The sequence below is a fragment of the Trachinotus anak genome, unplaced genomic scaffold (assembly GCF_046630095.1).
Source record: "Trachinotus anak isolate AG129_WGS33_773 ecotype Australia unplaced genomic scaffold, CSIRO_AGI_Tana_v1 ptg000023l, whole genome shotgun sequence".
NCBI lineage: Eukaryota > Metazoa > Chordata > Actinopteri > Carangiformes > Carangidae > Trachinotus > Trachinotus anak.
The window spans coordinates 5,504,831-5,527,593 of NW_027273874.1; the positions used below are offsets into that span (position 1 = coordinate 5,504,831).

At 39.4% G+C, this 22,763-nt stretch overlaps 2 protein-coding genes across 4 annotated transcripts; one reads left to right on the plus strand and one right to left on the minus strand.

The window, feature by feature from the left end:
- Nucleotides 1-60: 60 nt before the first annotated feature.
- LOC139607164 (macrophage mannose receptor 1-like) lies at nt 61-7,962 on the minus strand. 3 transcript variants are annotated; one of them, XM_071459836.1, is made up of 6 exons: nt 7,730-7,869; nt 7,523-7,561; nt 6,516-6,893; nt 5,744-6,094; nt 5,562-5,653; nt 62-4,720 (listed from the first exon to the last, which is right to left on the minus strand). In XM_071459836.1, the coding sequence occupies exons 1-6, from the start codon at nt 7,758-7,760 to the stop codon at nt 4,631-4,633; spliced, it is 981 nt and encodes a 326-aa protein (XP_071315937.1). In that variant the 5' UTR covers nt 7,761-7,869; the 3' UTR covers nt 62-4,630. The 3 variants fall into 3 exon arrangements, with proteins under 3 accessions (XP_071315936.1, XP_071315937.1, XP_071315938.1); XM_071459837.1 differs by having other exon boundaries at nt 64-4,720; nt 7,825-7,962; XM_071459835.1 differs by lacking the exon at nt 7,730-7,869 and having other exon boundaries at nt 61-4,720; nt 7,523-7,631.
- A 1,616-nt stretch (nt 7,963-9,578) lies between these two features.
- Nucleotides 9,579-17,704, plus strand: LOC139607163 (E3 ubiquitin-protein ligase TRIM39-like). The gene is made up of 8 exons (XM_071459834.1): nt 9,579-9,857; nt 12,057-12,647; nt 12,868-12,963; nt 13,473-13,706; nt 13,844-13,991; nt 14,202-14,228; nt 15,279-15,454; nt 16,522-17,704. The coding sequence occupies exons 2-8, from the start codon at nt 12,060-12,062 to the stop codon at nt 16,891-16,893; spliced, it is 1,641 nt and encodes a 546-aa protein (XP_071315935.1). The 5' UTR covers nt 9,579-9,857; nt 12,057-12,059; the 3' UTR covers nt 16,894-17,704.
- Nucleotides 17,705-22,763: the final 5,059 nt, after the last annotated feature.

Sequence of the window (22,763 nt, forward strand, 5' to 3'; positions counted from 1 at the left end):
CCAAGGACAATAACTACACATATATATATATATATATTGTCATATGCTTTGTATTAGCACTTTTGCCACAGTCAGTACACTAATGTACTTGCATCTGAGGCTTTACTTACATTTTGTGAAAAAAAATTGCGATGTTCCATCCAGATTCATCATTTCTTCATCCAGATTTGCTACACAGTTTTAAATATATAACATTGTGACACAACTGTGATTGTGGCTCAGGTATTTGTCTTGGCAGATCCTGAGCAGTCCTGACAGTGACGAATTAATTGAGATAATAAGCAGCCTGACTTTACAGCGACATTTATTACTGGGTGGAGTACACAGTAGCTGTGCTGTTGATATGTTTTTAATCCAATCTGTCATGTGCTCTGTGATAGTTCAGATGAACTTTGGAAATATGTGGTTAAACTAGATGTGCCACTGAAAGTGGGACATGAGACTATTAGATGTCATATGTTTGACACTCAGTAACATGTGAGTGTTTGTTATAGAGATTTTCATGTAATAGTCTGAACCAGAAAAATCATTTTTTGTTTGGTCAAACACTTCATAAGATCTGAGTTTACATATTTGTGACAAGCAAACTCTTGGGAGAGTGGGTGGGTGGGTAAGTGTAAAATCACTAAAGGTCTAAAGGTTTTCATGGATCCACATGGTTCTTAGTAAAAGAGATCCAACCCAGGACTGATCCAAGTTTGGGCAGTCCTGCACATCTGGATTTATGTCCAATGCCAACGTTTAGTGTCAATGCAGGAAGGAGTGACAGCGTGTAGCTCTCTCATTGCAGATTTGTTTTTTTTTTTATTAACCATAACCACAGTTTTTCCTAATTTTGACCCAACCCAACTCAAATTTAACCAACTTTGAAACTGTGAAGGCAAACATAGCCCACACTCCAACACTAACCCTTTAATCTTACTCACCAAACTTTAACCATAGTGAAATAAATTTGCATATCGTTGTCCATTCTTTTTAAGGAATGTCACAAATGCTTGCAGTTTGTATGATGTTATACACAGTGGCAGAAAAAGCACTGGAGATTTTTGCTTAGCATGGTTAGGTTGTTTTTTTCAAACCTCTGATAAAACCAATAGGATGGTCCTATGGCGACAGGCATACTGGACCTTGGTTGTCAGGGTTACAATAAAAACATGAAGACTGTACCGAGAGCGGTTTACCTACCTTCATCGCCATGGTTACTATAATAACGTTCATAAGTTGGCTAGGTTTAGGAAAAGATCATGATTTGGGTTAAGTACTTCCTCAACATTAGACGATCTTTGTTGTCATGGTTACTTGGTTCAACTTCGACCTAGCAAATCTAGTCAAGTTTATCTATATAGCCCAAAATTACAAGTTCGTCCACAAAGATTTTTATGTACAGCACCTGTCTATCCATTAGACCCTCGGTTTTGACAAGGACAACCAACCTAAATGAAAAAAAACATGTTCAATGCAATTACCTTTATTCTCTGATCTTTAACAGTTTTGAAGCGCAATCAAGTTGTCAGACAATTTTTATGCCCAAGCTTATTTTAAGCACGTCAAATTAAAGTGTGTCAACCACAGCACTGAAGCATAAAATATGAGGAATTTAATTACAAAGATGTTGGGAACTTGCATTAACCGGCACAATCTTTTCTACAAATCCACCTTTGTACCTCAGAGACCTGAAAAGAGGATCGAGAGACACAGACGCAAACATACTATTCTCACCTGCTGAAATAACCCAATGAAACCCATGTCTGAGACACTGACAAGAAGTGGCATGAATGTCACACTGCTCAGAAACCACCTCCCTCTCAGTGACTTCACACAGGACGGCTCAGCACAGAGACACTGAACCACATGCTGGGTGTTTTAAACACTTTAAACAGGTTCATCTGCGGGACGTGAGAGAAACTGTGAAACTGTGGTAGGTGTTGGCACATCAGTCCAAACACACCACAGTGTCTGGCTGCCAGACTCCAATAATCAAATTGTCACCTTCAACAGAGAGCTAGCAGATTGTCACCCTGCAGATCTCTGCAGCACCACACCCTGTGCTGAACAGGAACACTTTATGTAGAAGAGGAAATAGTGCTCTTCATTAAGATGACACCCTTATCTGAGAGATAGACGTTGGCCTAGAGAGAGCGGAACAATTCAAGATATGAATGTGCAATTTTAAAAGCTGACAGGACTTATTTCTTCAAGTACCTTCTTTAACAGGCATTCTGCCTATTAATGCCAAACAATTTTTTGTTGGATTAAAATGAAATGAAATAAAATGAATATCATAATGAACAGTATGCCTGACAACTACACAAATCACCACACCACTTGAAGCGTTCAGGCATAGAGAAAAGAACAGACCTAAATGACGTGTAAGAAATATTAAAGCAGTACCTGATTATTTTAGCCACAGAGAACAAAAGCTGCAAACACAGTAAATCACTCTGTCATTTGCTTTAGGTAACTCTGGGTTGCGACACAGCTGCAAACACACAAGCCAATTGTTCACAGTAGTCAAATTAGCTCTGCAAGATGTGATCTAATTATCTTGTATCGTGTCATTCTTAAGGCCATTATACACTGTTATACACAGTGTAGTACATGTTTGTTAAAAATGTATACATGTACCTGTAACTGTTTGCTAACCACACAGTTATAGAGCAGTACTCAGACAGAGTACACAGAAGTACGGGTACTCAGATCACTGACTACATTAAAAGAGGCAAAACCACATGCCAAAAAAAACGAAAACAAAAACAAAACTCCATTACCTCTTTGTTCAAAAATGTACTAAAGTAAAAGTAAATAAGCAAATAAACTGTACTTAAAGTATCAAAAGTAAAAGTAGCTCCTAACAGTACTTATTGTGTCTGACTTGCTTCGATGACACCTGCTTTATGACTGTACATGTGCTATATTGGAGCCTACACGCTGCCACGTGAGCATGAACAAGTGTGCGGATAAGATACACTACATTAATCTCCCCTTCTGTATTCCTCCCCCTGCCAAAACGTTTGATGGACACACTGTCAAGTAAAATTAAAAATGTCGTAAAAAAAGGGTTGTGCAGTTCCAAATGACCCATAATATCATTCTTATATGCAAAATACGCATTAGCTTTTCATGATTTATCACTCAGAATATTCTATGTAATTCCAGGACTCTTGAGTTATGAACTTTAATAAATTACATGTCAAGAAAAAACAAAGGCTGAGTGTGTTTTTCTGAAGCTCCGAGGACGACAGTGTCCGCTGAGAGATCATTTGTTAGTATGATCGCAGATTTTATTTTATGGTTTGGACATTCACGCTAAAAGCAGACACTTGTCAGTTCAACATACAGTGTGCATCAGACAAGACTGCACAGCTTTGCATCTGCTTTACATCCATAACACCCTGTGGAGTCATGGAAAGAAATGGGTTCAAACCATCCATGCTCTATTGAAACAAGTGCTGATATTCATTTCAGAGATCGTTTGGACAGCTGTCCTGAACTTTTGGCTTGATTGCATTTGCAGTGGGAGAGAAACTGATGTCCTCCAAATACCCGTACAAAAGCTCAGGTACAATGTTAAGTGTTCTGCTGGTTTTAATTCATGGTTTAGAAATTCCTGCAGTCTTACAAACATAATGATTACAAATGTTGGGTAACTGATGATAATTCTAACATTTAACATACATTTCTAATTGTATTCATAATAATTTAGATCCAGCTGTGGTTCTTATCTGAACTCCTTTGTTTTATCTGTAAGAAAGTTGTGCGTTAAGTGCAGAGTGGATCTCAATATTTGTCAGTAGGATAAATTAATTGTTGGTTTTAGACTTCTTATTTTATATTTGTACACTTTCAATAATCATGAAGAAAATAGGCTGGGTTTATTTACTTACATTTTTGATTATTTTTTTTCACATAATAGAGTGAGAATAACCCTAAGACAAAATACCAATAAAAATAAATCAAGATGTAATTACAGGTGTGTTTGTAGGTTTGACACAAACCAATGTAAGTCTGCAACACTTACACATATAAAATCAAAGTATACGAACAATAAGATGTACAATAAAGTGGTGTGAATTCATTTATTTACTAATGACCACAGAGACAGGCTGGTGGAATCCACACTGGTAACAGTAATGACAACACAAGAAGACAAGTGCCATATTAATATCGTACATATACACCTAATGTTTAACCTACTTCTTTCCTGGATACAGTCAACACACAATTATTTCCTACAATGTTTAAGTGGTTAAAAAACATAAACCATACACTTAGCAATTCCCAAGTTTAATTGTACATGGACATGTTTTGTTACTATTATTTTTGGTGCTCTAAAATTGATTTTTTAACATTTGCAACATACAAGTGGATCATAGTTTGAAAACTATAAAAAAATAGACATTACATTAAACATTAATAAGTCAAAACAATAAATATTTGTAAGTATGATATTTCTGGTGTTATTGATATTTAAATCTTAAATATATTCCTTTAAAGCTAAATAAAATGCAAGATATCCTATAAATTCAGTACAATACCAGTTTGATATGCAGTATAAATAGGTAAATAGAAATGCACTGAAGTAATCAAGGTAGGATATTAAAGATCCGTCTTCAATGAATCTCAATTCCCCTTATTTGTGGAAGATATCTTTGTCAGGCTTTTTTATCCAAGAAATTCTGACATCTCTCACAATCCCCTTCTCTTTCATTTTCGCATCAATCTGCAACACAAAATGTTTGTAACATTGATAATGATGACATAAAAAAAAAAAAAATACACACTAAAAAGCATAACTGAAAAATTCACAGAACATAGCACAGTGACTGAGCTCTCTTGATAAATGGCACCTTGGTAGATGTTACTCATTTACTTTGCCACTCGCTTCAGTATTTTATCACCTTTTTATGTACGGTCAGATTTTTTTTTTTATACATAGAGATGGAAATGGAGTGTACAGTAACAAATTGGCCAATAATGTTGTTTTTCTGCTGTTTGTATATGAAATAACCAGTCTGTTATCAAAATCCTGATTCATCTAGACATAAATCTGTGTAAAGACAAAAAAGTCTAGGCCTATAGGTCTAGGCTACAAAAGGACAGTTCCCAAACCAAATGCTGTTACCCCTTGAATTTTACTGGTATTTTACTATTTTGACCTATTTCAGCACTTGGCTATAGAGTGCTGTAGGCATGACATAGTTTTTGTAGGCTAATGTGGATGTTAGCGTCACCCAGGTTCCCTTGACCAACCTTGCCACTTGTTAGCAACTGCCCTTTTTTTAACATGTAAAGCTTAAAGAAATGTCTTGAGCTTGTGTTAACCACAGACCTTATTTCTGCCATCTAACAAAAAACCCCTTCAACCAATAGACAATAGCCTTTGTAGTGATGGAACCAGCTAAAATGCTAATTTCTGGGATTAAGGACTCATTCCTGCAGCACTCTATTGAAGGTAGAACTTTAAAAAGAAATTTTCTTTTTCGCTAATATTATGTTTGCTTTGAGTACATCCCATGATAATCATAATTCAATAGACCCACATGTGCAACCAAGACAATTACCTGATTCAAGATGGCCTCCATCACACTCGGGTCGTTGAGGTTGGCTGTAGATGTCAGTGCCCGCAGCTTTATGTGAAACAACTGCTTCTTGTCTGGTAATGAAATAGAAACATCGGTCAAATTTAGAAATAGGTTAGAACATATTTGTGTTTAGAAATATAATCAAAATGAGAATAACTCACTGTTCTGGCACATAAAATGAAATCTTTCGGTACAGTGGTTTTCCACCCACTTTCCAAGGTGAGTAGCATTAATCACACTGGTAGCACAGTTCCCAGTTCTACCCAGTGGGTGTCCATCTGCCCAGTATCTGAATGAGGAAGTGCCATGTAACCACCACTGCCAGGTATTTCTGCGCAGGCCAATCCAAGCCGCCTGGCCACTTTGTACCACGTCCTGGATCAACCCATTCTCAGTCAAGTTCCTCACGCTGGGCAGGTCTGTGTAGTTCTGTCTGCAGTAGGCTTGAGCGCTGTACCACGTCTTACTTTCATTTATAAAGAAATATTCCTCACTGGAAGTGGCTGGCAAGTCTGAAAGAATTTTAAAAGGTCAGTTACTGGTAGTTTTATTCACCCATGAAAACAAAATACTTTCTTTTTACTTTTCTACAATAATTTGATCTAGTGGTTTCTAGGTCAATTAATTGACAATGACAAAACTCATCGATTATCAAAGTCACCAATTAATTTTCTGTCAATTGTTTAAATTCTACTATCCTTAATTGAATTTAGGGTTTTACACATAAACTTTAAATCATAAAAAAATCATGTCATTTCAGAGGTCTGCAAATGAAAAACCATGCAAAAAATACACAACAAAATACTCGAAAATGATAATGAAGGTTGAAATGCAACTTTACACAGTTTTGCAAATTCAGTACATTTGATTGTGTCTTCATTTAGTTGCTGGAAATAACAAGCCAAAACAAAAAAACTTAAAAATGTTACTCACTGTTTGTATTGTTATAGCAGACGAAGCTCAATGCTTGAGTGCATAAATAATCATCCCAGACGCCTTCCTGGACAGCAACACACAACTGTTTTATTCTACTGGTGTTCGGTTCACCTTTCTTCCACCTCCTAAAGCCCCAGTTATTTTCTCCAGGGATACCGTTCTCGAACATAGACCACCTCCATGAAAATTTGTCATGCAGGCCAATCCACACTGTTCCCTCATAACCACTGCCGGCAGCTGCTATCAGCCGCTCCATGTCCTCCATGTTGTCTACAGTGGCCAGATCGGTGTACTTCTTCCTGCAGTAGCCCCGCGCTTCACCCCATGTCATTGGTTGATCAATGAAGTAGTAATGATGAAGGCATGAACACAGTCCTGCAAGCAAAGTGACAATCACCGTAATAAGCAACACATAATGATGCCCCTATCGGTGGGACACAGCACAACATCTGTCAGCCCAAATTGTTACAAATGGAAAATTAAGTTTGCTAAGTTAAGCTAGAATTTGTTTGGGTTAAATTGACCAATTTGTTAAGGTTTGTGAACCTTCGTTTTCATGAAGTGTGAAAAAAAAACAAAAAAAAACAGAAAGAAAGAAAGACAGAAAACCTGAGTGGAAATGCCAGAAATTAAATTAAATTTCTTTTTTTTAAGTGCTTGGCTGAGGTGGAAAATTGGGTGTATCAGTAAAATGTGACAGAGTGCAATAGAACAGACGTAGTAAATACACCATGATGTAAATGAGGCATTCGACTCTCCTGATTTGAATCGACAGCAGGCAGATGTTCGTGTTTGAACCTTGAACTGGATTGCCATGAAAATTTGGGCAGGCGTCCGGCGTCCACATTCCCACAGGATAAACTATAACAAATTTGGTGATCACCTGACATCACTTGCTCAACATTAACATTTCATTGCACATTAGGACAATCTCTTTACCATTTACATTTACATTTATGTTAAAATAAAATACAGCACCAACGCACAAACACATGTGGACTGACCTGATAAGAGGAGCGTACTCAGTATGGCCCTTCCAATGCCTGTGGATGAGAGACATTTACTTACACAGGATAACTTACTTGTACCACTAGCCATTAATTGAATTCAGTTTCTCAACTAATCAGTAGTGAGGAGCTTCTGCTGCTCATGTATTTATGATGCACCAGAGCTGCCTTCCCACTTGAGGTAATTTTTAACATATGTCTTACCTGAACATAATGGACTGCAGGCTGGTGACATATCTGAACTCCTTTATTTAAAATTTGACTGAATTTTACACTTGTCAGGGTAAATCCTTGTTTACCTTCACGGTCGTCTTCTGCTTTGTCTTCTTCTTACTCCCTCTCTTTATAGCAAATGTAATCTCTTTTATGCAAAGCATTGATCATCTCCAGTCCTAACAGCTGTCATGTGATCTCTTTTGCCTCCTTCTGAGACACCACCAGTGATTAACCAATGATCCTGTCCTGGGAGCTGCAGTAAAATCCTATCTGATATGGATTTTTAAGCACCTCAGATTTCTACAAATCACAATGAAAAACTGAATTAGGAATAAAAAAACTTTACATTAACACAGGAGTTATCTAGGAGTTAACTAATAAACGACAAAAAGCTTTAATTTGAGGGTAATGAATGTTTTTCTCTATCAGAACTTAAAGATATCACATAGTTTTTCTACATGGGACAAATTTGAATGAGTCACTAAACCACAGTTACAGAAAATATTGAACTGTTGCTGCTGTTGAAAACTGCAGCACAAGGTCATGGACAGCTTACAAAATGTTTGCTGTGGTCTTGTGCTGTCTTCAGCAATGCAAAGCAGATGTAAAGCCACTCTGCCTCACCTCATGCAAAGAGTAACATGAGGTGATGCATGGTTCCTTGTTCGGATGAGAGAATAAACCCTTGTAATAACAATCCACCTATAAACCCACTTAATTGCTGATTAAATCACTATAGCTGTCAGTGACTTGGAGATTCAGATGCAAATAGTACTGTTAGCTGAGAAAGCAGAAAGGTTTGCAACCTGTTGCCACAACCTGAAAATGAGCTGAGCAGCGAATATAAAATAAGGATGAATTTAATCCTGTTTCCTAGAAATTACATTCATATACTAGCAAACTGCTTTTATTAGGGTTTTCTTTTACATTGTGGAGGCAACATAATAGCTGGTTGGATTAGTTTTAGAGTTTTTTTTAATGAAGAGGTACACTTAACAGAAGTGGAGTTGCAAAGAGGTGGTGACACTGGCACCAGAGACCGGACTTCGCGTAGTCTCACCTGTGGTTAGGTTCATGTAACGAGGTCATTTTGGTGTAGGTTACAGGGAAAGATTGTGGTTTTGGTTAAATATGAATAAATGTCTCAAGTTTCTGTGAACATTTTTTGTATTAACCCAGACAGGAATCTTTCCCTAACATTAACCTGGTGCTGTGAGTCCCTAAAAATAACTATTAAAAAGTTTAATAATGCTGAGGTCACTACAAGGGGATATTTTACTTCCAGAAATGTTGAGGTGTTTGGTGGTTAATGTAGTAGCAAAGAACGCACAATGTTTGTTAAATGTGCATTTTCATCTTCAAATAAAGTCAGTTACAGCACAACCTGTATCCTGTTTGTACTTTATGGGCTCGTAAAAGGTTCCGTCACACACCTGTCACATGGTCTTTAATCTGAAAATGAGGCACCAATTTAAGACGACTGGTTTGTACATTATGTGACAATGAAAGGATTAAACTGAATTCTGACCTAAAGGCTTTTACTGACTCTGACGTTTTCCTCTCGGCCAAGCTTTTAAAATGCCGGCGAGGCTTTTATCTGAACCCACGTGTCACCATAACCATGACTTGTTTTTGATGCAATGCAAAACTGCAGCATTCCTCGGGTCAGGCTGGTGTCTGCAGTGTGTACTTCAGGTGTGTCATGAGTGGAAAATATTAACCATTGGACTCGAACACCACACCCATGAGGAAAACACATTCCTTCCCTGTGTGAGAGCTGCTATTATGCGTTCCCATGATCACATATATTCACACAAACTTCATGCCATAATATGGGAGATTAGCACCACTGATACAGAAACTAGTAGGTTGTGCTGTGAATGCTGCTATTTTAAGATCAAGTAGTTACAGTGAAGTAGACAGAGAGAGAGAGAGAGAGAGAGCAGCACTAGGCTTAGCAGAGGGAGGGCCAGGCTTATGAATAACTGTGTTGACGTTTCATTTTCCTGTTTCACAGCTAGCGTTGTAATGTATTCATACTCATTCATACCGCAGGAGAGTCACCTGCTCTGCCGTCACAGAGGACAAAAGTGTGACCAGCTTACGAGAACTGGCTGTAAGTATGAACAATATGCAGTAACAGCTGAAAATATGATTTACTGTGTTCAGAAGAAGACTGGGCAAGTGACTTAAAAGTGGATTGAATGACTGCAAACAGTTAAGACATTGTTTAAAAAGGAATAGCATTGTAGCTGCTACTATACAATGCAGATGATCCAGTTTTGCTGTAGAGCAAAGCACACTGTTTACTTATTTAAATTCATGGAGTGTCACTAGGTTGTAATGTATTCTGTCTTTTAAAATGTTGTTTCACATTGGGTTATTTAATGCGTTACAGTTGCTTTTTGTGTTTCAAAATTAGCATCATTTATGTGCCAGTGTGCTAAAGAACGTGTTTTATTGCCTTATACAAAATAAGAGTCATATATGAGATGTCATAAATGAGAGGTCATTACAGTTTAACTGGGGCAAAGCTGATGCCGTTTTGTCTTTGCCGTATATTTGCTTGTGTTTGTATGTATTTTGGCAAATATATTAAGACTGATACCACTCTCTTATTGCTACGATAAATGCTAAGCTAAAACTAGCAGTTGGTTAGCTTAGCTTAGCATACAGATGGAAAACAGAAGTTAAAAGTTAGCCTGGACCTGGTTCTGTGCCCAGGCAAGAAATAGTTCAACGCATAACCCTCAGTACAAACACAAATGGTCAGTTTTATGCTTTTTTAAAAAACATTTTTGTACAGATTAAATAAAGAAGACACAACACATTAAGAGGTGCCGGTGGGCAGATTTTGCTACGTTCGTAAAGGCTAGCCGTTTCCTTAGCTGTGTCCATATTCAGTGGCCGCGTCCTTCAGAGGACCACCGTGAAGTTGTGGTTCTTCGTAGCCGCTGCAGACCGAGAAGGCCGAACCGAAATGAGGCTGTCTGGCCTACGGAGAATTTTCGCTTTGTGTCACCGGCCGTGCCCCCCACCCCCATCCACCCGTTGGCTTCCTCAGGAAAAGCCAGTCTAGTCGCGCTGCTGTGACGCAGTCGGTGTTCGAATGCAGCCTCATATGGATGTGGCCCCTAAACTGGGACACAGCTCTTGAGTCCAGTGTTTATACGAAGCTAACAGGCTGTGTCTTCCTATTGACCTGTAGCCTGAGTTTAGTTTAAGTGTAATTCAAGAGGTGGTCACACAAGTACATTCACATTTTGGCTAGTTGCTTATTAGATGATTTACACATCACTAAATAAACTAGTTCTTTCATAGAAATTAGTTGCTACTAAATATCGACACCCAGTAACTAACGGTTGGTGTAGCTAGATAACTGACAAAGTATACGTTAGCTTGCTTATGCACATTCCCTGTTTAGCACTGAAGAATAAGGCGGACATATTTGATCAGACATAAAATACTGTTGTTCAACGGTGATGTAAACTGGGAAGATTTTAAATGACATTTCACTAAAATAACACAAGAAATATTATGTTTATGTAAGGCTAATGGCTAAATAGCATTAGTTGGGTTAGCATATTTGTTATTTCACTCTCCTTTGAAACTGCAAGAGCAGACCAGGTGTATCCGTGTCTGCATATAGGAATGAAACAAAGTAATATCTACATTTATAAAGGATGACGGCTATGTTTAATATATTGTTTTGTTACTGCTTGTGACACCATAGTGACGTGTAATTTAATTAGGAAGGACCACACACACACACACACACACACACACACACACACACACACACTTCCGCACAAACAACCCAATCCAAACTTTCTCACAAGAGGATTTCTCATTGCATCAGGGAATTGTATGATGGTATAACTCTGGTATAATCATGTGAATATTTTGTGTGAAAAGCATGGGTGTGCCTGGTATGGGCAGTCAAGAAAACAATGACTAATACTGTTAACCGAGCACACACAACAGTGCAGGGTGTATGACATGCATAGTTTCCCCTATTTACATAGCTACTGCATATTTAAACTAGTAAATAAACACTGAGAAGTTAGTCAGCTGTGTTTTTACAGTGATATCAGGCATGTGTGGCCAAATTTGGTCATTTAAACACTGTTTTGCTTCAAGTTAAACTTGGTGGTAGATATTAAGTGTTTTGGAAAGTTCAGTACTCTCCTTACCCTTGACTGTACTTTTGTGTGCTTTATGGATATAAATCTTTGCATTTACTTCCTCTATCAAAGTTCTTCCTGAGCAACTGAACACTTAACTTCCTTATTTACTTGATTTTACTATTCTGCAGATAATGGCCTCCCCAGGAAACGTGTTATCAGAGAAACAGTTCCAGTGCACCATCTGCCAACAGGTGTTCACCGACCCGGTCACCACTCCCTGCGGTCACAACTTCTGCCAAGCTTGCCTGCAGAGTGTGTGGGACAGCAGTGATGCCTGCCAGTGCCCCACCTGCAAAAAATCATTCACCCCTCGACCTGAAATAAGCATCAACACTGCCTTCAAAGAGCTGGCGGACACATTTAGAAATATGGCAGTCTGCTCGTCTGCTTCGCCGCTGTCCGCAGCCCAACCAGGTGAGGTGGTGTGTGATGTCTGTGCCACCACGTCCCTGCAGGTGAAGGCCCTGAAGTCCTGTCTGGTGTGTCTGACGTCGTACTGTGACGGCCACCTGGAGCCTCACCAGAGAGTCTCGGCCTTGAAGCTGCACAAGCTGATCGAGCCAGTGAAAAACCTGCAGGACAGGATGTGTAAGAAGCACGAGAGGCTGTTGGAGATGTTCTGCAGGGACGAACAGAAGTGTGTGTGCCGGTTCTGCACCGAGACCGAGCACAAAGATCACCAGGCTGTTACGATAGAAGACGAGAGTGGAGAGAGGAAGGTACGTAGTATATACTCTATTATAAGGGTTGAAGCGACATTGATTTCTTAACACCAAAGTCAATACTGATACCTATTTCCATGGTGAGTGCCTTGGTAATAATTGTAATTTTCACTGGAATTAACACATTAATTAGTGATATTTAGTGAAATCCTAAATGAAGTCCAGTTTGTATATGTGTCTAATTCCACGTCTTTTCTTCTTCTTTTTCCCTGTTTAGGTCCAAATGAAAAAGACTGAGGCAGATTTTCAGCAGATGATCCAGGAACGACTGAAGAAAGTAGAGGAGGTCAAAAGCTGCCTGAAGCTCAGCGCTGTGAGTCTGCCATAACACTCAGGGGCACGTACAAGTAAAAAAACATAATCAGCTCTTTAATTGGCCAAATGCAGAGGTGGGGACATCATGGCCAGATCTTTCCAGTTTAGCTACAATAACAAAATATGTCTCAAACAATAAGGGCTCCACTTTACTGATATTTGCAATATTCACAAAAACATGCCTTGTAATCTGCAGGATTCAGTAGACCAGAATGCAATGCAGAAATAAGAGACCTTCAGATGTGAGGACGTGAAAATATAGAAATGGTAGAAAATGCAGTCTTTAGTCCAGATTTTAAGCTCCTTCTGAGGTGGTCTTGAAAGGGCATTTTGGGAAATGTAGGAAATCACAAACAGATGCAGAACTACACATGACAGACTCAGTGAAGTTGGTCTCTCAAACCCTTTATCACTATTCACTGAACATCACAAAAGATACAACAGCATGAGGATGGAAAAACATGTATGTAAAAGGTGTCTTCTTCATTTTTACACATACATCATCAGGTGAGCGCAGAGAAGGAGATGAAGGAGAGCGACCGTCTCTTCACATCTCTGATTCGCTCCATCGAGGAGCGACGGGTGGAAGTCAACACGGACATTAAGGAGAAGCAGAAAGCGGCGGAGCGGAGGGCAGAGGAGCTGATCACTGAGCTGCAGCAGGAAATCACTGAGCTGCAGAGGAGAAACTCTGAGCTGGAGGAGCTGAGGAGCAGTGAGGACCACCTGCACCTCTTACAGGTAAAAAATCAGCCTCCTAGTGTGGTGAATTACTCCTGAAAGGCATTAGAAAGTAAATCCTTTGGGCCTTCTTGGTAGAATAATACAGGTAGGTGTTTTAGGTTTCCTCCTGAATCATTGCTTTTTCTTTGTCACAGAGGTTGCCGTCTCTTACGTCACCACCACCCACCAGAGAGTGGATGGAGATCAGTGTCAACCCTGAACTCTGTGTGGGGACCGTAAGGAGAGCGCTGTCTAAAGTGGGCAACACCCTGCAGAATGAGCTGAACAGCCTGAAGAAAGAAGGTAAAATGACCTGGATTGTTTATTCCCCTGTGTACCTGTGTGAATAGAGTAACGTCAGGCTCCGGCACATAGTAACAAAACAATAGAAAACAGTCTAATGGAGGAAGGGTTAATGATATTTTTATACTTTATTCACAAGCATTATCTAAAGTTTTGATTCACTTTAAACTAAAATGCCTCATTAAAATTCTATTTTTATTGCTCTTACAGAGATGAAGAGGATGCATAAATATGCAGGTATGACCTCCCTGATAAGATAATTATATAGATATCCACTACTGCCCAGTGATCAGGTTTAATGCATTCAAGAATGCTGGACTGCTGCAGTATATGGTTACAATCATATGATAGGATTCAAGGCGTTTTGATTTTTTCACCCTCTTGTGGTTGCATAACTGAAAAGCACAATGGCAGACAGCAGTTCATGCAACTACCACTCACACTCATCAACCGGACCTGAGGACGCTGAGATGAAGGAGCAGAAAGCAACAGAGCATGCACCACTTTTCACCAGAATTATTCCATTTTACCACAAACAAATTCCACAGCACCAGAATCATTTGACTGGATGCTCTAATCACAGAAGAAATATCTACACGAGATTGTTTTAAATGCACTCAATTATTTATTTTTGATCATTCTCTTTGTTATGGCAGCAGTCTCTCTTGTAGTAGTAGTAGTATTATAGAAGTTCCGGTCGGTGATTCAAATGGATGAGGGAGATGCCATCCTCCTTGTTAGCAAAATGAACAAAATTCATCCACCTCGTTAACCCTCCGCTGCATAAAATTTAAAGGTGTTGTAGTAAAGTTTCCTGTTTTCGTTATTTTTCCACTCCTTCACCTGCCTCACTTCCTTTCCTCTCCTCATCATCATCCTCATTGGCTGACTGGTTTGTGATCAAAGAAAAATATAGCAGATTTCAGAGAAACACTTAGAGAAACCAAATGCTACAAGGTTGGATGGTGGTTTCAGGTGGACTGGACGTGGCTGGACCTGACGGCTCGTTTTAAGGCTCAGTTTCTGAATACAGGCTGTGAGCATTTCTCTATGGACTGAGGCTTTGATACTTTTACAGTATTAATATAGAACCTAGACCTGCTTTATAATCAAAAAAGGAAACGTACATCTACCTTTATACAATACGGGATCATTAATACACAGTTATGAAAAACCTGGATTGGGCTTTCTGGATTCAAGTTCCAGGCAATAAGTGGCACAAATGTTGGTATTAGTAGGAGGCTTACAGTAGTATTAACTGAATTTCTACACGTCTTATCTCCTTAGTTGATGTGGTTTTAGACCCGGACACTGCCCATCCAAACATTGTCCTGTCAGCCGACGGTAAGCAGGCGGGCCGTGGCGAGCTGCTGCACGTCGTTCCTGACAACCCCCAACGCTTTGACCCCGTCATCTGTGTTCTCGGCAAGAGAGGCTTCCTGTCCGGGAGGTTCTACTTCCAGGTCGGTTTCTTTGTTGATGCTGGATTAATTTATTATAAATGACAGAGGCCAGGAAACAAAGCTGCAGCAGTAACAGATTAGTTCTGGCCCAAAGTGAACAACTGAATAAGCTCTACTGTTATTTTTCCAAATTTGGTACAAATTGAGTTTACAAAGGTCCATTCTGCCTCCGGGAAAAGGTCTAGTCTAGCCTAACACTGACAAAATTTCATCATAAGTATTCGCCTGCTGCTGAGACTGTTCAGTACAACAAACGTGTACAAAAAGGACTGGCCCGGCTGTTGCTGATACCAGCATGCCGAACTGCAGCCTGTATGCCAAAGAATGCCAAACAGACCACGTAGGAGCTTCACAGCTTGCCAGAGTCATTCATGTAAAGTCTGACAGAAGTCTCTGTCTCTGGATATGACTCCTGATTCCTGCTGCTTGTGGACTTTGGAAAGACTCGCTGCTGCAGTTTGCACAACTTTTAGTGCCTGTTAATGTTAATGATTGTTTCCCACTTTGATTTAAATACTCTAATTGTCTCCAGGTTATTTCATTTGATACGGTGATACTGTTGTACCATGATACTGTATTGATACAACATACAACCTATTAGAGTTTTGTTTGTTTACTGTAGAAATACACGCAGTATCAACACAGTAATCACAATAATTTAAGTAAACACCTCTTGATTCCATTGATATCTTGGCTGGATAATAAAGCTGATTGTTTAATTTCCACTCCAACATATCATGTCATGTACTGCACTCTTGTGGCATGAAAGGTGTACAACACCCAGTACTTGAAAACTTGAAATACTTCATATATTTAGAGGTGGACACTAACACTTGAACATCCTGGCAATACAATAGATTTTTACTTAAAATATGTTAAGTATTGATTGATGGATTAATGGATTAATTTAATCAATCATTTATAAATTATTTTTTAAATGTGAAATTAAGGAAATGCTTTCATTTTTCCTGTAACATCCCTGGTCCTACCTTACTTTAAAGTGTTTATATGTGATATTAGCTCTTAATATATTTCCATGTTTAGTTTTTCATCTTTTGGTCTTTCAGGTTGCGGTGGGGACAAAGACCTTCTGGGACATGGGCGTGGTTAAAGAGTCTGTCAACAGGAAGGGGATGATCACTTCCAAGCCAGAGAATGGCTACTGGACGGTGCGGCTGAGGAACAGGGACGAGTATCGAGCTCTGGACTCTCCCTCGGTCCGTCTTTCTCTCAAGGAGAAGCCACAGACTGTCGGGGTGTTCGTGGACTACGAGGAGGGGACGGTGTCGTTCTTCAGTGTGGAAAACAGGTCTCACATCTACACCTTTACTGGGTGTTTGTTCTCTGAGAGGATCTTCCCCTTCTTCAGCCCCGGCGTTTGTGATGAAGGGAAGAACACAGCGCCGTTGGTCATCACAGCTGTCAATCACGAGTCTTAGACTTGAGTGTGAATCTTTGAGTGTGTTCTGAACTGCAGGGGATATTTTGGCTCACAGAACTGCTTCACTACTTTATAGTTATGTCTTATTTTCTCTTTACCAGGGTTTCTACTGCACATATATCAGCACTTCTGAAAGATTTTGTTCCACAGTACAAGACAATGCAGCCTTTAACCTTTTAGCCCTGATATGAAAATCAGCCTCGGCCTTTCTCACCTTGGCGTAATTCTTGTAAACTTGAAAGATTTTCCAGTTTTCAGGGGATGTTTTTTGATTGGATTTCTTACCAGCCACAAAAAACACAAACTCAAAATCTTGAGTGGCTGAAAGATTGGCAGCTTTTGCCTGAAGTATTTTACTATAGAAATAAACATCTATAACAAAGCTGTGACCTGCAGATGTATGTGAGTGGGGGGTGAGTACTGTGGGCCTAATAGTAACAGACAGAGGACATTTTTTTTAACAATTCTAATTTTCTTTTCAATCAGTGTTGCCCTTTAAAATACACTCTTTATAACCTCTTTATTCTCTTATGAAGGGTTATTTGCATTATTATGCATTGCTCAAAGGGGGGCGTACAGTTATAAATAAAATCAAACCTATTGGCATTTTTAGTGGGTAAATTTTTTTTTTTTTTTTACCTGACACCTTTGTGGTTCTGTTAGTCTTTAGCCTTGATACCATGAGAAGTCAAGGCTATTAGTCTGTCAAAAAAAAAAATGTTATGAGAATAATGCCTTGACTAGCCTGTTTCAATCAGTGTTTCTTTGGTGATAAAGTTTTGAAATAAATAAGGATAAGAAGTGTTCTACTCTTGACCCGGAAATCTTTTGTTTTGCAAAACCTTTGCATCAGCCCTGACTGATGTTTCCATGTGCTTTGCATTCAAAGAGGATATTTTTTCCAAACCATGCAACGATCGAAAATAGGAAAATATGATGCAAAGTGTGCTGCATCAGGTCATCAGGCGTGAAAATCTACTTATTTACACCCAAAACTCTGCTGTTACCGAGTTATGGTGTATGGTCACTTTTAAAGCAACAGAACAAAACATGAATGTATTATCATCTTATAAAGTGTTATGGCTGAACTTGTTAGTAAACTGCTGTCTATTTACACATCATGCAGGCAGAGGGCAGCAATGGCAATTATGTGAAGGCACATTTCTGGCCACCTGATGAATAAACATACATATTTTATATATATTTTATCTGCTATATTTTAAGTGTTTTGTGGTCCTGTTGCTCTGTGTCCTAAATGATGCCTGATAAAAGTGGGGGAGACTTCAATCATTAAATTTTCAGCCTTGAAAACCAAGAAAAATTCAAGGATGCTCCATAAGGCTTGGGAAAGCTGCAGAGTCGGTTCATAATTCTCTCTGGGTTTGTCACTGTGAGCGACCTTTTAGTTAGTTTTAATAAAGTCAGAAAAGATGACTAATATTCTAATATTATATAAAACCAGGCTTGTTATATGATATATTGAGTTATATAAAAAATAAAATATGTTTATCACAGTATACCCTACATATTCAACTATTTAGAGTTTATTGTATGCATAAATCCATAAAATGTCTATTCAAAAATATTTTGATTTTGTACCCTTGACACCATTTATTTGTATATATTATTTCTGTACCTTAGAAAAATATATATTAAGTATATTTCTGATAAAAGAGTGAAAATGTTGATGGGTTTAATGACGATTAATTGCAGTTTGTACAAAATATCCAGTACAAATGTGTTTTCTTTGTCTAAGCAGAGAGAGAAAATACAACCAAATTCGAAATTTAGCATCTTTGCATTAATTCAGTTGATTTCCATGTGGTTTGCATCCTGAGGTGCGAGATGAGGTGAGAGATGGATTGCAGGTGTGTCAGGCTGCCAGTGCTGTGACCACGCCTCTGCTGGAGGAGAGCGCACACACACACACACACACACACACACAGGGAGAGGGCGACACATGGAGGAGGGAATCAAAAGACAGGGGACACCGGGGAGCAGTTTTTTCAGGTTTAAGGCCTCTGTGCGTAATATAAAATAACCCTGAGATAACTTCTCTTGTTATTTGACAGTATAAATAAAAATTGGCATAGACCTCTGTTGATTTGAATTGCTTAACAGTTGAATTCTAAATTTGTGAACATTGTAAACTTAGCTCTTGCAAAATTCACAAGTTGAATTCACAGTCAGAAAAATTTCAGATACGTAATTCCATAGGAACTCTCAGTCAGAGCATAATAATCAATTATTAAAGGTTAAATGGCCTCATGGTCTTTGATCGCAAGCAGCCTTGTCTCTGTCTGTCTATGTTAGTGATAGATATATATGTGTATGTTGTCACTGCACTGTGTGAAGTGCAATACACACAGCACGCACAACAGAACAGCAAGTTACTGTAGCACAGCGGCTAACTAGCTAGCTTAGAGTGCGATATGCCGTTATTTGAACATTTCAGCACTGAAAAAGTCCAGAGACTCACTCATAGCACTTCACATGAACATTCCTTCAATTCACAGTGCACATATACTGTATGTTCACACATGGTACATACAGACATAATTACACACTATTTGCACACCGTGCTGCGCTCAGCAACTCACCTCGGTCACATCTTTTACTAACTGGCAATGCCTCATAGCCGCCCGGCAGGGGCATATATCTACTGCCTACAGGAGACGGAGCCCTTGAGCCAGTAACCCATAAATAAACATAAAATCCTGGCAAATACAGCAAGTGGGATCTACAGCAAGCTACACATGCTGTGGGCCACCAGCTTTTTTTGAGATTTTCAGGTGGGCCACGAGTTGGAAAAGGTTGGGAACCACTGGCCTAAACCCAACCACAGACCAGCCACCTCCCTGTGACTCTGCTGCTGCTAATAAATGTAACACGTGATTTATTCCAAAAATATGTTGTGTGTGAACATCATCCAACCAACAATTATGTTTCCTACACATCGCATTTGGTGTAGTAGTTTAGTTGTATACATGATCATAAAGTGGAGGAAACAGGGTTGCGGATTAGTTTTAGTCCTGAATTAACCTTTCAGAGAAATACACACACAGCAACACTTAAAACAACAAGTTCTCAGGAAAAGGTGGAGCTGCACCAGCTTGTTTACAGGTTTGCTGAAGGCACTGAGCAACATGTTTGACAAGAGGGATGCCAAAATCCTCTTTAAAAGGAGTTTCACGGTTAGATAGATTGACAGATAGATTGAAACAGTCAAGACTGATTTGATTTATGTAATGATTTATTTCCATTGGGTACAGTGACAGCAACAGTAATCACAGTGTTGTACGTCAGAACTCTGTCAAACCTCGTCCCCGTTCTCCAGCTTCAGGAACACTGCAGCAGCCAAAAGTAGTTACAGGTGTATTATAATAATAATAATGATGATAATAATGTTTTTAAATGTTTTGAGAAGAAATTATAATACAAAAACATTGAAAAACACTTTTCAAAGGTTGGGAACCACTGGCCTAAACCTAACCACAGACCAGCCACCTTCTTGTGACTCAGCTGCCTTTCAGAGACAACAAATTTCTCTGGAAAAGGTGGAGCTGCACCAGTTTGTTTACAGGTTTGCTGAAGGCACTGATCAACATGTTTGATAAAAGGGATGCCAAAATTCTCTTTAAAAGGAGTTTCACTATTAGATTGATAGATAGATTGACAAGGAACAGCAGCCGAGTTGCCAGGAGGTGGTTGGGGTGGATGGCGGGCATACGGACCACACAACTGTCACGCAGGAGACGAGGGTTCACATCCAGAGTGCTGTCCGTGGTTAGGTTTAGGCAACAAAAGTGTTTTTGGTTATGATTAGGGTAAGATTGTAGTTATTGTATATGTTGTGTCTGAAGTCACTGAACTTTTTTCTTATTAAACCCAGTGGAGTAGGTGTAATGGCGCTCAGCTGCACTTCAGTGTAACTGGCGGGTTCAGGAAACTCACTCTGCGTTGAGTGTTTATGGAGAATGAGGAGCAGGAGGCTTGTTGTCTTTGTGTGCCACGGTTTATTGTCTGGACAGGAGCAGAATGTGTGCTGGTCAGTCATACAGTTGGCTCGTTACAGGCGGCTCTCACACAGCACGCTACAACAGAACAGCAAGTTACTGTAGCACAGCGGCTAACTAGCTGGCTTAGAGTGCGATATGCCGTTATTTGAACATTTCAGCACTGAAAAAGTCCAGCGACTCACTCGTAGCACTTCACATGAACATTCCTTCAATTCACAGTGCACATATACTGTATGTTCACACATGGTACATACAGACATAATTACACACTATTTGCACACCGTGCTGCGCTCAGCAACTCACCTCGGTCACATCTTTTACTAACTGGCAATGCCTCATAGCCGCCCGGCAGGGGCATATATCTACTGCCTACAGGAGACGGAGCCCTTGAGCCAGTAACCCATAAATAAACATAAAATCCTGGCAAATACAGCAAGTGGGATCTACAGCAAGCTACACATGCTGTGGGCCACCAGCTTTTTTTGAGATTTTCAGGTGGGCCACGAGTTGGAAAAGGTTGGGAACCACTGGCCTAAACCCAACCACAGACCAGCCACCTCCCTGTGACTCTGCTGCAGCTAATAAATGTAACACGTGATTTATTCCAAAAATATGTTGTGTGTGAACATCATCCAACCAACAATTATGTTTCCTACACATCGCATTTGGTGTTGTAATCTTGTAATCTTGTAATAAATCTTGTATTTCATTGTTCCTACATTGTAACTCTAGCCTACAGACCAAGGTGTTTTAACTATTTGCTTTCTTTTGGTACAACTGACAAATGAGAAACAGGTTTGGGTGCTGATGTTGCTCATTCCAAGGAAATACACCGAAAGGTTAATTCATCACTAAAACTGTCTGTCCAATTCTTCTGACTCGAGAATCTCTGACATTATAAACACATCCTGTCAGTTTGTGACATGTATCCCGGAGGACTGTGACTTTTAACAAAGCACTTAACTGACATGTCTACATATTTAAAAGAATCTGAGAAATTTGTGTGTATAAGTAATTTGAAATAATGATCTTATAATAACTTATCTCTCTTATTAAAGCCAGTGGTGTAGGTAGTGGTGGACCTGGGTGGCCGTAGAAGCACCCACAACTTGCCAATGCTTATTATTATGATTTTTTTTACAATAAATGTTCTATTATCAAAATGACCTAATATGTGGCTTGCATTCCTCATCTCTTTATCTCTGTTTATTTGACGTTCAAACTGATTTCTTACTGACTTTGGTTCATACCCCCACCCCTACAACAAAAGCAGAGGGCTGAGAGTGTTATTTTGCTACTGATTGGAAGCAACAAGCTGTCAATCATTAGGGTGGTCTCACTCCTAACTCGTCACCTATAGATGTGAAGCAGTTCTGCCCTGGTGGCTCACCTGGTAAAGCATGTACCATAAAGGTTTAGTCCTAACTGCTTCGAATCCAACCTGTGGCCCTTTGCTGCTTGTCATCCTGTCCCTCTGTCTGTGACTTCTCTGTCTCTCTCTGACTGTGGCTATCTGAATACAGGCCAACACCACCCAAAAGATGACTTTAAAAAAAGGCTTTGTACTTTAAATCATGTGTGACTGTGACATGTGTGCTGCGATTGGCTGTTTCTAGGATAGTATGTTCAATTATTTATGATTTTGAAGACTATAGCATAAACACAATTGATAGAGGGCAGTAACCAATCAGAAGCATGGAGGTGCTGAAGGCCCACCCACCAATTTGGTAATGGTAACTTTGTTTTGGTCTGTAGGATCAGAAAAGAAGAAATTGAGCTGAATTAGTTTCTCTTGCTCAAAATGTATAAAACTAAAAAAACAGCTTGTTTCTGGTTTCTCTCTGTGTCA